Source organism: Mytilus trossulus, chromosome 13, assembly GCF_036588685.1.
Source record: "Mytilus trossulus isolate FHL-02 chromosome 13, PNRI_Mtr1.1.1.hap1, whole genome shotgun sequence".
Classification (NCBI taxonomy): domain Eukaryota; kingdom Metazoa; phylum Mollusca; class Bivalvia; order Mytilida; family Mytilidae; genus Mytilus; species Mytilus trossulus.
The window spans coordinates 28,876,841-28,891,234 of record NC_086385.1 but is presented as its reverse complement, the minus strand read 5'-3'; the positions used below and the strand labels follow the sequence as shown (position 1 = coordinate 28,891,234).

The 14,394-nt window shown below is 30.4% G+C and overlaps 1 protein-coding gene across 1 annotated transcript in view; it reads left to right on the top strand.

The window, feature by feature from the left end:
* The window catches only part of LOC134694221 (low-density lipoprotein receptor-related protein 1-like), a 136,456-nt gene extending 122,286 nt beyond the window's left edge, over nucleotides 1-14,170 (top strand). Inside the window, exons 72-82 of the mRNA XM_063555219.1 lie at nucleotides 352-572; nucleotides 954-1,154; nucleotides 1,869-2,073; nucleotides 3,087-3,328; nucleotides 3,925-4,248; nucleotides 5,077-5,208; nucleotides 5,611-5,725; nucleotides 5,987-6,115; nucleotides 6,776-6,943; nucleotides 7,917-8,052; nucleotides 8,878-14,170. Coding sequence (XP_063411289.1) covers nucleotides 352-572; nucleotides 954-1,154; nucleotides 1,869-2,073; nucleotides 3,087-3,328; nucleotides 3,925-4,248; nucleotides 5,077-5,208; nucleotides 5,611-5,725; nucleotides 5,987-6,115; nucleotides 6,776-6,943; nucleotides 7,917-8,052; nucleotides 8,878-9,036 — 2,032 coding nt within the window. The 3' untranslated portion in view covers nucleotides 9,037-14,170. The remainder of the gene's footprint in view (nucleotides 1-351; nucleotides 573-953; nucleotides 1,155-1,868; nucleotides 2,074-3,086; nucleotides 3,329-3,924; nucleotides 4,249-5,076; nucleotides 5,209-5,610; nucleotides 5,726-5,986; nucleotides 6,116-6,775; nucleotides 6,944-7,916; nucleotides 8,053-8,877) is intronic.
* Nucleotides 14,171-14,394: the final 224 nt, after the last annotated feature.

Sequence of the window (14,394 nt, the reverse complement as noted above, 5' to 3'; positions counted from 1 at the left end):
GAAATGCTTGTCATCCAAAATGTTGTCCTGATTATCGCTTCGAACGCGTCAACGTCCGGATTCATTTGTATCGGGGTTATACGGGGTGTAAAGGAGGCTATCTGCACGGAAGAACGTGAAATAAAATTGCAATTTCATGATGAATGAACTATTAAAAATTTCTTACACGTTGATCTTTTAACTGATTTCACGAAACACGGTGAATAACGAATCTTTTTCAAGGCTGCATTAGAAATAAAAATGGAAAAACATGTTGCACAAAAATAACCATTTACCACCCTCTGTTTTCCAGTATAACTTATTCACACTTATAAATGCAGACAATAATTTCTGACTCTTGTAATTTTTCAGGAAACTCTTTTGGACTGACAGGGGCTTTCCCCCTAAAATAGAAAGTTCAAACTTAGATGGAAGTGGTCGCAAGATAGTTGTCAACGAAGAGATAATCTGGCCCAATGGTCTAGCCATAGACTACCCTAATGGTAGATTATACTGGGCCGACACAAAGAAAAGGACTATTGAGACAGTGGACTTAGAGGGAAAAGACAGACATGTGGTCATACAGTTCAACAGTAGGTTCTATTAGTTAATTCACTTTAACATGTGACAGATCTGGAGCTGGATCTGCTTTCCCCTCCAGAAAACCTGAAATCAACTCAACTTGTATTAACTTTTAAGATATTACATATTGTCTTCATTACTTTTACAATTTAGAACAGGCAAAATGCTTGAAATTATTCTGCAGAAAATTATTGGCTTTCAAATACAGTTATTTTCTTTAAAAAAAAAGTGATGGTTAAATTTAGAGCTAAACCTAACCAGACTTGCCGATGAAAAGAGAAAACAACACTGAATGAAATGAGAGATCTCAAACTACCCTTTAGAAAAAAGAAGTTGTATATTTTTCTTTGTGCTTTCTAAACTTAAATTTAACTGACTTTATTTTCACTTAGCTTCTACTGGGACACTGGCACCATACATGGTTGATGTTTTTGAGGACTATCTGTTTGTGAGTTTCTACCATAACAGTACAGTGATGAAAATTAAGAAATTCAGAACAAATCCTCATAGCCTTGAAGATGGGCATCCGTTATTCAAGACATTACTGTCTATAGGAGACATCCTGATTCTGCAACCGAGCAAACAGAAATTAAGTAAGTAAAGAATAATTTCCATTTAGCTCTGATTTTGGTGCCATACTGCCTTAAAAGTGGGTGTTATTGCATCTTCAGATTTCAAAATAGGGAGATCTGAAATGATTGTCAATGAGACAATGATTTAGCTAAATGTATCCTCCAGTCTAAATAAGAGAAACATTTGAGAGCCATGTTGTAGTGGTAGAGCATTGGATTACTAATTTACTTATACAAAGGTTCCTTGTTTTCGATCCAGGTTCCAGGGAGAAAACTTCAGGGACTGAGTATAAGGCTTTTTCTTGACACCATTTGCAAGTATGGTCCTGAGAAATGATGATAGTCCATTCAGGAGGGGAAGATAAATGGCTAACTGGTGTAAAGAGATAGCAATATATCTTGCACGTAAAAGACACCCTTGTAGATTTTTAAAAAAAAGAGGGGGCTAATGTTTTTTTTTTTTAAACAATTTAAAACTTAATACACAAGTTCCCACTGATATCGTTCTAATTTTAATGCTAAATTAGAGTCTTGGCACCAATTTCACGGTTCACTGAACAAAGAAAATGATAGTGCAAGTGGGGCATCCTAGTACTACAGACACATTCTTGTTTAAATTGTGTTTATAAATCTTCTCAAAACTGTGATGAGATTATTGTTTTTGTTTCACCAGGTGTCACCACTGTCTGTTACAATAAGCCGTTCATTTAATCATTCTTTGAATTTTAATTTCAGTTGACAACCACTGTAGTATCACAGAGCTTCACTGTCCCTCGGCCATGTGTATTAATATGCCACAAGAAAGCACAAAGAAATACAAATGTGTGTGTCCAGATGGCGCTCGCTACATTGATGAGAAATGTGACTTTTCCACTTGTCTTCCTGGACACTGCTACAATGGTGGAACTTGCAATATTTCTAACACTGGACCAAAGTGCATGTAATTATATATTCTAATCTAGCATATAGTGACCACCTTCTACAAATTGAAGATTTTGTCACAGGAGGAAACTTACAACAAGACATAGATTGATATACTGTAAATTCAGAAATTATTGCGTTGTTTTTATTATTGCGAAAAATGCAAGAGAGTTATAATTGCAATAATTTAAACTAGCATTTTGGAAATTTTTTATGTGAATTTAACAGGATTTTTCTCATTTTCGCAAAAATTGAAATCACATTCAAGTCCAAAATGACAAAATTGCAATAATAAATGAACACAATAATTTCTGATTATACAGTTTATACAATTTAATTTTTTTTTTTTATATTTAGTAGATTATATATTAAGTAGATTATATATTAAGTAGAAATAAGAAGATATGGTATGACTGCCACTGAGACAACTCTCCATTCTAGTCACAATTTGTAAAAGTAAACCATTATAGGTCAAAGTTTGGCTTTCAACACGGAGCCCTGGCTCACTCCGAACAGCAAGCTATAAAAGGCCCCCAAAATGACTAGTGTTAAACCATTCTAATAGGAAAAACAACAGTTTAATCTATATAACAAGTAACAAAAGCAGTGGGTTTAAATGTTTTTTATAGGCGCTAACTTTCACCATACCATGACATTGTAACATCACAAAATAGAAAGATACACTATAAAATAAAATGAAATGACTTAACTCATTCAAAATACATATTAACGAACATTAGTGAACATAGACTGAATGAATAATTATTTAATAAGAGTTTTTTTTTAACAATTACAAAATTTGCAATTGTAAAAATTTATTCTTTGGTTGAATTGTTGTAAATACCATGCTTTTTTCAAATACATGTATATGTATTCAAAGGATTTTACAATTTTTAAGAACAGATATCTCTAAAGCTTAAGTCAGGGGTTCAAGTCAGAATATGTCACTACAAAACAAACTATTATTTGATCAAACTTACATGCATTAAAAATTAAGCTCTATCTAACCTTACTTTATGTTATCTATTGAAGCTGTCCACCGGGATATAACGGAACCAGGTGTAATAACTATATATGCAATAACTACTGTCAAAATGGAGGTCAGTGTATGATTCATGATGGAAAACCAATATGTAGATGCCCAGAAATGTTCTCAGGGGCAACATGCAGTGAACACAAGAATCCATCTCTTTGCAAGGGTTTATGTGAAAATGGAGGCACATGTATAATAATGAATGGCAGGAGAACATGTAAATGTCAAAAGGGATTTACAGGTAATTCAAATTATATAAGATGATATAGAATTGATGATTTTATTTTATTTTCTGTGTTTTAACACCACTTTTAGGCTATTTTGTGGCAGCCAGATTTCATTGGTGGAAGAAGCCAGGGATAATGGAGAAAACCACTGACCTTTGATAGGAAAACTGACAATCCTAGTCAATAAAGATCAGAGTAGTCAACTGGCACATGCCTGGTGCGAACTCACAACCTCAGTGTTGACTGACTAGTGATTAAAGTAGTAATTACTTAGTCCACTTGGCCACTGAGGCCCCTTCAAATTGATGAGAAAAACGGGAAATGTATATTGTGGATTCATAATTATTTGTTTGATTCCAATTATTGTGGATTATTTTTGGGTACTGGTGAACCACAAATTAGATGGTCAACAAATTACAATTTTTTCTATAAGGTTGTAAGCAGACTTTGGCAAAACCTTTTCCTTAATCCACAAAAAATGATACCCATGAAAATAAATGAATCCACAGTACTTTCAATTTAGAAATTGTAGGGATTTTTTTATGATTTGAAAAAGGCAAACCTATATGATATACATAAATATTATGGTAACTTTTCTTTTATTTCTTAGGTACGAGATGTGAACAATGCACTTCTCTCATGTGTTATAATGGAGGAACCTGTCGCCATAGTGACAGTAATTCCCTGCAGCAAACTTGTGTTAATGGAGATTGTTATATTAAAAGTGCAGTTTACTGTGTTTGTCAAAGTGGGTACGATCCAGACTCGCAATGCTCGACTGCATCTTGTAAGAACTATACTTGTTCAGTAAATCAAGTCTGTAAGCTAGACAAAGAGGGCCTACCACAGTGTGTTTGTAAAGAAGGTTACACTGGGGACAAGTGTGATCCGCCTGTTGTTGAATCTCATTGTGAAAAAGGATGTAAAAATGGTGGTAAGTTTATTTGAATTGTCTCCCTTAATGAAATTTACCAAGGGAGATAATTTATTCATTGAATTTGAATTGATTTCTATTTATTTAACATGCTGTCTTATGAAAAAATCTTAATTTTGTCTTTCTAAATTTCTACATGATAGGGATTACTAGTAAACTGGTTTTGATCTTAAAGGATCATTTTGATCCAAACAGTAAAATAATAAAAAAAAAAAAAAAAAACTGAACTCTGAGGGAAATCCAAAAAAGGAAAGTTCTTAGTCTAATGGCAAAATCAAAAATATAGGAAATGACTTTGTACAGGTAATTTCTTATATAGAAAATGGTTTTATATCTTGCTCAACCTTGTCACTTGTATGTTCTTCATAAGACTGAACAATAAACTAATATTCCCAGTCTCTCAGTCCATTATCAAAGTTATGCACTTAATAATAATGATAAACTGAGAAATTTTCAGACAAATTGCTTGCAGTCAATTTGGATATGTTAAGTCTCTTTTCAGAATACCTACATGATAGGGATCATTGGTACTTTTATTGTTATGCTCTCTTATGCTCAAATTTAAAATTTAAAAAAAAATGTTAAAAATTAAAAAAAATTAAAAAAAAACATCTTTTTCTTTTTGTGCAAGGAATTAACAGAAATTGAAAAAGGAATATGAATTGTAAAAAGGCACAAAAGACAACATTTCTAAATTTTTATTATAAATGAATTGGATCCATATTCACAAATTTTGATTAAAATATTGGTATTACAATTTGAATTAGTGAAATAAAAATACATTCCATGAAACTTTATTTATTAATTATGTAATGATATTTTTTTTAGGTACTTGTAAACTGAAGACCAACTCAATTGATTATGCATGTTTATGTCCTCCCCATTATGGAGGGACTTATTGCCAGACTGCAGAGAGTAAATGTGCTGGACACTGTTCCAACAATGGAACATGTCGACTAGGTAATGTTTAGTCATATTTTTAGCAACCTCATAAGCTCACCTGGATGAAGAAATGACACTCGTTTTTCTTTTTGGAAACATCATGAGCAGCAACAAAACTGAAATAAAATACAGTAATCCAACTTATTTTCTCAGATACTTTATTTACCATTTAGTCCTTACTTACCAATTTCACAGCAATTTAAATTTTCAATTTTAGTTAAAATATATTGCAGAAAACTTTTAAATGTACTGAGGCCTGAAGCTGAATTTCTGGAAACTAACAGAATGTTTAAAAAAAAAACATACCAAGGAAGCCAACAAAAGTCTTACTCTTCAATCATTTTGAAATTAGCTCTAAATGTATGCATAATACAAAGTTTTGATTGTACAGAAATTTAATAAACTTTTATGTTTTTCCAGTGAACGATAGCCCTAAATGCAGTTGTAATGAGTACTTCACAGGATCAAAGTGTGAAACTTGCCTCTGTCTGAATAATGGGATCTGTAAATCTGATCAGAATAAGTTCTACTGCTCGTAAGTGTCATTTGATCTTAATGAATTTGGCTGATGTTATTGAAGTTTATAATGGAATCATTTCAGAGTGCTCTTTTTGGTCAATTCTTCAAAAATCTTAATAAATAATAAAGATTTTTGAATTATTTTAGCAATCATCAATAAGCATCTTTCATTTGTCTTTCAATGTGGTGAATCTGCATATTTCAGAAAAATTAATTGAAGTAATTTACACAACATGAAACTTTATATTGAATTCACTTATGTTTTTCTTGTTTGCAGTTGCCCAGGTAATTACAGTGGTAAACTTTGCAATGCATCTGCCTGTGGTGATTACTGTTTCAATGATGGCCAATGTACAAAGTGTTCCAAAGATAGTTCCACAGGGAGATACAAATGTTCAGCTTGCAGGTAAGTTTGTTTCATTATGAGATTGGATTCAATGATTTGTTATCAGAAAAACTATTTCAAACTTAGTAAGCTGAACTCTGCATGTCTTGTTACAGTGCTATTTGGTAGAAGTAGTATTGATGTTTTAATCTCATATTCATTTATTTTTGAGCCTGCAACAATTTGTCACAAATTAAAGACATAGAAATGTTATATTTTGGCCTCAACATTTTGGTTCTTTGTGAAATTTCAGTTATTCTATATAATGAAAACTTTGTCAAACCGGTCAAATATATATTAATGACCCATATATTAGGATTGCCAATGAGACAACTATCCATCAGAAACCAATGTAGAGGAAGGATTGAATGATATTTTTACCCCTGCTTTTAAAAAAAGGGTGTATACTGTTTTACCTCTGTCTGTCCTTCCATTCTTCCATCCGTCCCATTGATATTTTTTGTCACATCTGTCTGAGGAACTACATCATAAGGATTTCTGAAATTTGGTTTCATGGTTTATATAAGTCAGCTATACTGTGGAATGCTTTTTCATTCATAATCAACAACTTTCTGTTTACCCAACACTTACATAATTTTACACAGGACATCATGTAGTTGAAAATTATAGTCACATCTATACATTGACCTAATGTTTTATAAAGTTCAATCCTCTTTTCAGTTGTACAAATGGATTCGGAGGGGAGCGATGTGAAACACATGCTTCTGCACACAGCCAAGCACAGTCCAGTGATAAGAAACAGATGATAACCATTGTAGTACCTGTGGTCATTGGTGTCGTCCTAATCTTGGTCATCTTATTGATCGTCATTTTATACAGGAGAAGAAGGTAAAAGGAAGATTTTGTAAAAGAAAGTAATATCACAAAAATACTGAACTCTGAGGAAAATTTAAAACAGAAAGACTCTAATTAAATTGCAAAGCTCAAAGCTCAAACTCATCAAACAAATGAATAAATGAATAAGAACTGTCATATTTCTGACTTGGTGCAGGCATTTTCTTGTGTCTAAAATGGTGGATTAAACCTGATTTTAAAGCTAGCAAAACCTCTCACTTGCACAACAGTCACATCAAATCCCATTATATTGACAACCATGTTTGAACAAAACAAACAGACACAATAGGTAAAAATGTTTCAAATAGGGTTACAACAGCAACATGAACCTCACCAAAAACTGAAATTGTTTTGTTTTTTTTTAAATTTATTCAGACAGTGTTCCAAATAAATGTACAAATCAAACATACCTAGTTCTGAATATTTTGAGAAAGATAATAGTACTGTAAACCAGGTTATAAACTTCTCTGATACTTTATTTCTTGTTTAATCCTTTCAAACTCACCTTACAGCAATTTTGATTCAGGTTTTTCGTATTTACTTGATTTAAATTTTACTTTTTTTCATCATTGAAATACACATGTAGTATGAAAAATCCTTTATCCCTCTAAAAGATTAAATGCAATGACTTAAACATTGTGGTGTTGCCTGCCCTGATTGTACTTGTTGCATTATGAAATAACTTCACATTTTCTACTTCTTTTGATAAGTTTTATACCTTTCCCAAACACTATTCCTGGCCCTTAAACCTTACCCTAAACTTTAAACCTTAACCTTAATCATTACCTTAACTGAACAATATTCCTTAATTACAGAATCCCCTTAAGTAAATTACCGGATGTACTTGTTTATTTCCATAAGTTTCAGCATGAAAAATACTTAATTTTGTGAAAGTAATCACAAATCTACCAGTTAGTACCTAGATTTATTATAAACAAAAAATAAACATATTACAATTTTTTACCAGGGACCAGTTCAAGCATCAAAGAATGCACAATTCTAACATGGAGATCAACAATCCAATCTATAGACAACCAGTAGATGGTGAAATAGAAGGACAGGGATCCGAAATTGAACCATTAGATATGGAGGGTGTAGATCATGTAAGTTTCTTCTGATTTAATTTTTATTTTTTTTATTCAAATTTTTAATTTTCGATTTTTGCTTGTTTATAAGAGTTGTGTTTGTTCTGATTGGCATGAAAAGTTATTATTAAAACATGGGTAAAAAAAAGGCTGATAAGTTGAAAGCCAGGACATTAACTTAATGATTAACCAGGTTAAAATGAAATGAGTGGAGCACATTAAAAAATCAAAAAAATCTTATTTTTAATTGTAATGTTTCTTTAACAGAGAGTAGAAAGATACAAAACTCAGAAGTCAAAAATAATCTGACAACGCAATGGCTAAAAAAGTTAAAAAGACAGACAAACAATTGTACACAAAACACAACAAAGACAACTAAAGAGAAAGCAACAGGAACTCCACCAAAATTTTGTATTTATTTTAACATACTGTGTATGATAGTTAAAACAAATAAGGAGATGTAGTGTTAGTGCTAAAGAGACCACTCTCCATCGAAGTTACATTGTATTAAAAGTTAACAATTATAGGTCAGGTACATAAAAAACACCTTTTTATTTCTTTATTGCATATTGTCATTATTTGGGCTATTCCCTTAAAATGTATGTAGGAGGGTTGGAAGCTAGGGCATTTCAAAATATCCCAACAACCAAGAACCAATTTATTTAGATAATTTTGCAGAATATTAATAGACATACTGAAAAAAGACCTATGACCCAAATTTAATGATGAAACTTCCCTTTCTGCCCTCCCACATACATTTTTATGGAATAGCCCTTAGGAAAGTATGCAGTGATTAACAATTCAAAAAATATAATTGTATTTTTTAAATATTTTTTTCCACAGAATACAAACTTTGCTAATCCAATGTATGCAAGACTTTATACTACAGACAGTACACAGGTGCTTCTACCAAAAGATAGTGACAGTGAAGAGGCTTTAGATAAAAATGGAGATCTGAACTTTTATGGGTCAAAGGGCAATCCAAAGAAGTCAAACTTTTGATAATTGCCATTATCATGATTATAATTGACCATTTCAGAATCTAAAGGATTATGGGTAGTTTTCATTGTTTATACCCCAAAATGAAAATAACAATATGTGATTGGTTGAAATTCAATGTTTTAGGACACTTTTAACCAATCATGATGCTTAGGTGTACACTATTGAAAATATTTCCCAGAATGCATTAGATTCTGCAATGGTGAATTGTGTGTACAGATGTAGTTCTTTCATATCATTGCTCAGTTATGAATATTTCCCAGAATGCTTCATTATTTCCCCTTGATTGGATGTGAACTAAGTGACTACATAATTAATGAATGTAATTTCTAAGAAAGAGGGTCAAATTTGGTAGAATTGCCTGAAATCTAATTGCTTAGCAATTCAGTAATAATATATCCACAGACACAATGTATTTATTTAACAAATTCATGTACATGTGTAGTTCTATTCTAGTTAAAGAAAAACTTTATGAAAAAATACACAATTTTCATTTAAATATCTGTTCAATGAACTAACGGGGATAATTTGATTAAAATATTTGCCTTACATGTTTTTTTTTCATAAAGAATGAAAGCAAAATTTATCCCTCTGTACTCAAAAGTACTTTTATTAAATTCTATGACTTAAAGAGTTAAATTTATGAATCATTCATTAAAATTCTTGACATTGCTAACAGTAATTATCAAAGCCTTTCAAAGAATTTTAAAGAACTGGGTCAGTTAATTTAAATAAATATCATATCCTTTTTTGGCATTGATAAAAATAAAGGATTTATTTTAAGAATGAAACATACTTTTATCTCTGATACCATTGTAAATAAAGTCATCAGATTGCTTGAGAGAAACTTGCAGCCATCAAGCAAACACCATTTAGGGTGGGTGCATCTTTGTGTTTGTGTGTGAAATAAATGACCTTCAGATATCAAGAGCTTTATACATGATGAATTTGATTGGTTAGTGTAAATGTGGTACCTAAAATGATTAGATGCTAATTCAGAATATTTGTTGATAATTTTTTTTATTACAAAGCATGTAAACACTGCAATATAAATATATCTGTGTTTAATAATTTTCTGTATTTTTGAGGAATACATTGTAGACTTTTATTGCTGTTATATAAATACTTTTCCGTCAAAAAAAATTACAGTTTTTACCCAATATTAAGTGAAATTTTCATATTTTCACTTGAAAAAATCTTTTTTAGTGCTTAACTTGTGTATTTTCTTACAGTGTTGGGAAGGCAGTTTTGTATAACATATCATTATAATTAAAACGTCCAAGTTTAATCAGTTATCCTTTTTAAAAAGGAAATTGATCTATATACAGTGTACATTCATTCATTAATACATAATTACAAACTTATATATATATTCATATCTTTGACATTAAATGTCTGAAGATTAGTTGCATTGTAAACTCTATTGTGCAGAGTTCACGATCTACAGGGTTTTACATCGGCCATTGTTTTGTTTTTATGTGTGAGAGTAGTAAGTGTATAATTGTGAGTATAACTGCTGACCAATAAGATCTGGTGCTTAACTTTGACCTCTGACCTTCAAGGGCAAGGTCATTTCATTGTAATTATAGCTATTTTTGAGGATTCGTGAATAATGAAATGAATTGTTATTATTTGATGTATTTCCGTTTATATTTTATTTATACATGTTTGTGCTTTCATTTTACATAAATATAATTTTTCATTTTGGTACTGTTATATAAATTGTATTTTTTATACTTAGTTTTTAGAAAATTCTAGTGTATTTATATGTTTTATGTGTATTTTTTATACTGAGCTTTGAGAAAATCTAGTATAAAATCAAAAGCAATTATTGTATATATTGATACGAATAATTTCCACCTATCTTATTAAAAGGGTTTTCACGTAGCAAGGTTTTTTACAGTAATTAATATGCTTCATAAGAAATGTATATCTGCTTGGTGTCACACTATCTTATCTATTAAATACAGAACTAAAGCCTATTAGAGGTACATCAACTACTCCTTTTAAGTACTGTTTTGCTCGTTTGTATCTCATCGTACTATCTTTTGTATACTGGACAAAGGCCCACTACAGGTATGTTTTTAAATATTTGTTGATGATAACCAAGTTCTCTAATTCAAATTGGAACATATTGCCAAAAGTTTAAGTAAGTTTCCTTAAGCAATTTATTTTATCCATTCTGGAGTGTTTAGTAGTGTCATTAGTTCAGCTGTTTTAAATTCTACTCTGATAAAATAGGTTTGTCTTCATGATTGAAGGTGCAATCTTTAATCAAAAGTTGAACCATTGACGTTGAATTTCATACAATCTTCTTGTTTCCATTAGGAATCTTTAAAGGAATACATTTTATGCCCCACTAAGGGCAATAAATTTTTTTTTCTTGGCCCACTTCAGTTTAAAGATTTTGGTCAAGTTTTTAATCAAGGTAGTTTTGATGAAGTTGAAGTCCAATCAGCTTGAAACTTAGAACATGTCTTCCCTATGATATGATTTTTATACTAATTTGAATGCTAAATACGAGTTTTGACCCCAATATCTTGGTTCACCGAAAATAAAAAAATGCTAAGTATGGTTGGGGCATCTTTGTACTATGAACATGTTCTTGTACGGTTTTTGATGGGTATTCAATTGAAGATTTAAGCAGTTAATAGGTTTATCTGGTCAAATATAATCTGATATAGAGGGAAAACTCTCAAACTTTTCATTCGTTATACTGTGGATTCATTTTATTTTTATGGGTACAAATTTCCGTGGACTAAGGAAAATATGCATTTTCTTGGATATCTAATTTCATTGCTTTAGCAAAGTCTGCAATGAAGACTTTGGGACATTTGTAATTGGTTTAAGGAGGTAGACCTAGGTTAAGGGAAATAACTCTAAAAATCATCAGTACGTTTGTGTCAACCATTTTCATAAATATATTCTAAGCTTCTAGGTTATTTCCAATCTGTTTCAGGTAAATGCTTAAAACGCATTGATGATACTTGACTTTTACAAAAACATACCTGATTTATAGAGTTATCTCCCTGAACCAAGGTCTCCCCTCTTTAATTCATGGTTCTACTTTACTTAAGAAATCCAAGAAAATTTGTATCCAATGAATAATAATGAATCAACAGTACTATAAATATTTTTTATGATAAGAAATTTATGTGTTGTGATATAAAGGTTGTGCTTTGTTTTAACATTCCAGTAATTTTAGTTGTATTATGTGATATTGTTGTATATCATTGTACACAGAGATGTTGTGGTTATTGTGTTTATTACAGCTGATTTCCTTATGCTTGCAAAGTAAAAGTTTAGTTGGCTTGCTTGCTTGTGTGTATAATTGTTTATACAAGCTTTGTAAATAAGATTGACATCTTTAAATCAATATATATAGGCATAGTTTAACCAGTATATATTATATTTGAATTTAATTGGATGTTATCCTAATGATTTTACAATATACAAACAAAACAAGTAAGCTAACCAAAGTTTTGTTCTACATGCATTAGGAAATTAGCTGTAAACAAATCCCTCCGTTATTCTACTTTATTAACAATTTGCTATAGTTAAGTTTTTTTCTGCAAACACTTTCATCTTTTACAAAATGTTTTGATCAACCCAAGTTTCAAACATTTCATATGCATGTTGTTGAGTTTCTTGTGTAAACTCTTTCATCTTTTACAAACTGTTTTAATCAACCCAAATTTCAGTTTCGAACATTTGCTTTAATAAAGTTTTTTTCTGCCAACTTTTTCATCTTTTTCAAACTGTTTTAGCTAACCCAAATTTCAAACATTTGCTATAGTTAAGATTTTTTTGGCAAACATTTTCATCTCTGACAAACTGTTTTTAAGTTATCCCAAGTTTCAAACTTGAATTATATTATATATGCCTTTTGTAAATTTTGGTATTTGGTTGAATATATTAGGTGTAAGACTATTAAGCTTTACCTTTTATTTTCTATTGCTTGTCCACAGCAAACTGTGATGAATAATTATGAAATGCCAAATCTTTAAAAATCAAAAGCATTATATTTTGTACCAGTTATATGAAAATTGTTGTTTTTAATTTTCTTTGTATAAAAATGGGTTTATGAAACAAAATATTTTCAACTTTATCTATTTTTTATATTAAAATAATATATTTTGGCACAAGTGAACAGATTAGTTTAGAAAATGGCCAAAAAAAGACATTATTTACAATTTTATTTTGTTTGTGTGATAAATGATATTCAATTCTGTAAGGAAATGTCAAAAATTATTTTAAATAATTATGTATTAAAAATGAAAGTTATTTTGTTTCATCAACACATTTTACATATAAGAAAATCGATCAAGTTCTTTTATAGTATCATTACCAAAGAAAACTGATCTTCCATAGAGTAGAAGGTATGATATCGTTGTTGATGGTATTAAATGTTTAAAGTTCTTAATTCAGTTTTTTTATATTTATAGCTTTTAATAAGAAAAAAAACGTTTAAATGTCTCCCTGTTAGAAGATAGGTTTGAAATAATAAGCACATTTGCTGCAAATACTAAACAGATAGTACAAATTTTCTAATAACACATAATTGTCAAAGTAAATTTTTGAGGTAATTGCATACCTGAAAATTAAGATAATTGTTGCTGCAAATATAATCTGTAATGTTTTTAGCATTTGTCAGAACAAATAACAGATCTGCCAAAAGTTGTGGAAACATACTATTTTGTCCACTTCTATGTAATATGATACTTAAGTAAAGATAATTTTCAAATGTTTCAGGTATGTTTCTTTTCTTTTTATCTACACACACACATTGTTATAATATTTTATCAAGTGTTAATCGAGTGTGTTTTAAGAAAAAAATATGTGATGCATCATTTACAGTATTTTAAGTATACTGAGTTCTTCATGACTTTCAACCAACTTGTTTTCTAAGATTTTTTGGTGAAATGGATCACTGTTTCCTAGGTCTTAGTGAAAGCAATTTTTTTCTTAATGCATATTTAAAAAGGTAGGGATACGTCTTATCAAGGAAATAGAGTGTCCTGATAGGGTAGGAGTTCTTTCAATATAAATTATCAGCACATCATTTTCCATTCCGTCTCCAGACATATTGTATATTTATCATAGCTACTAAGAGACAAAAATAAAGTCATTATATATAGTAATGTGTTGTTGTTTGTTTTAGGTTATTATTTAAAAATATAAAAGGGGTAAAATAACAAAAATACCGAAAACCTAGGAAAATTTAAAACGGAAAAGTGTAATATTAAATAGCAAAATCAAAAACCCAAACACATTAAAGGAACAGGCAACAACTGTCACATTCTTGACTTGGTAAAGGCATTTTCTCATGAAGTGGATAAAATCTGGCCCTACAGCTAGCCA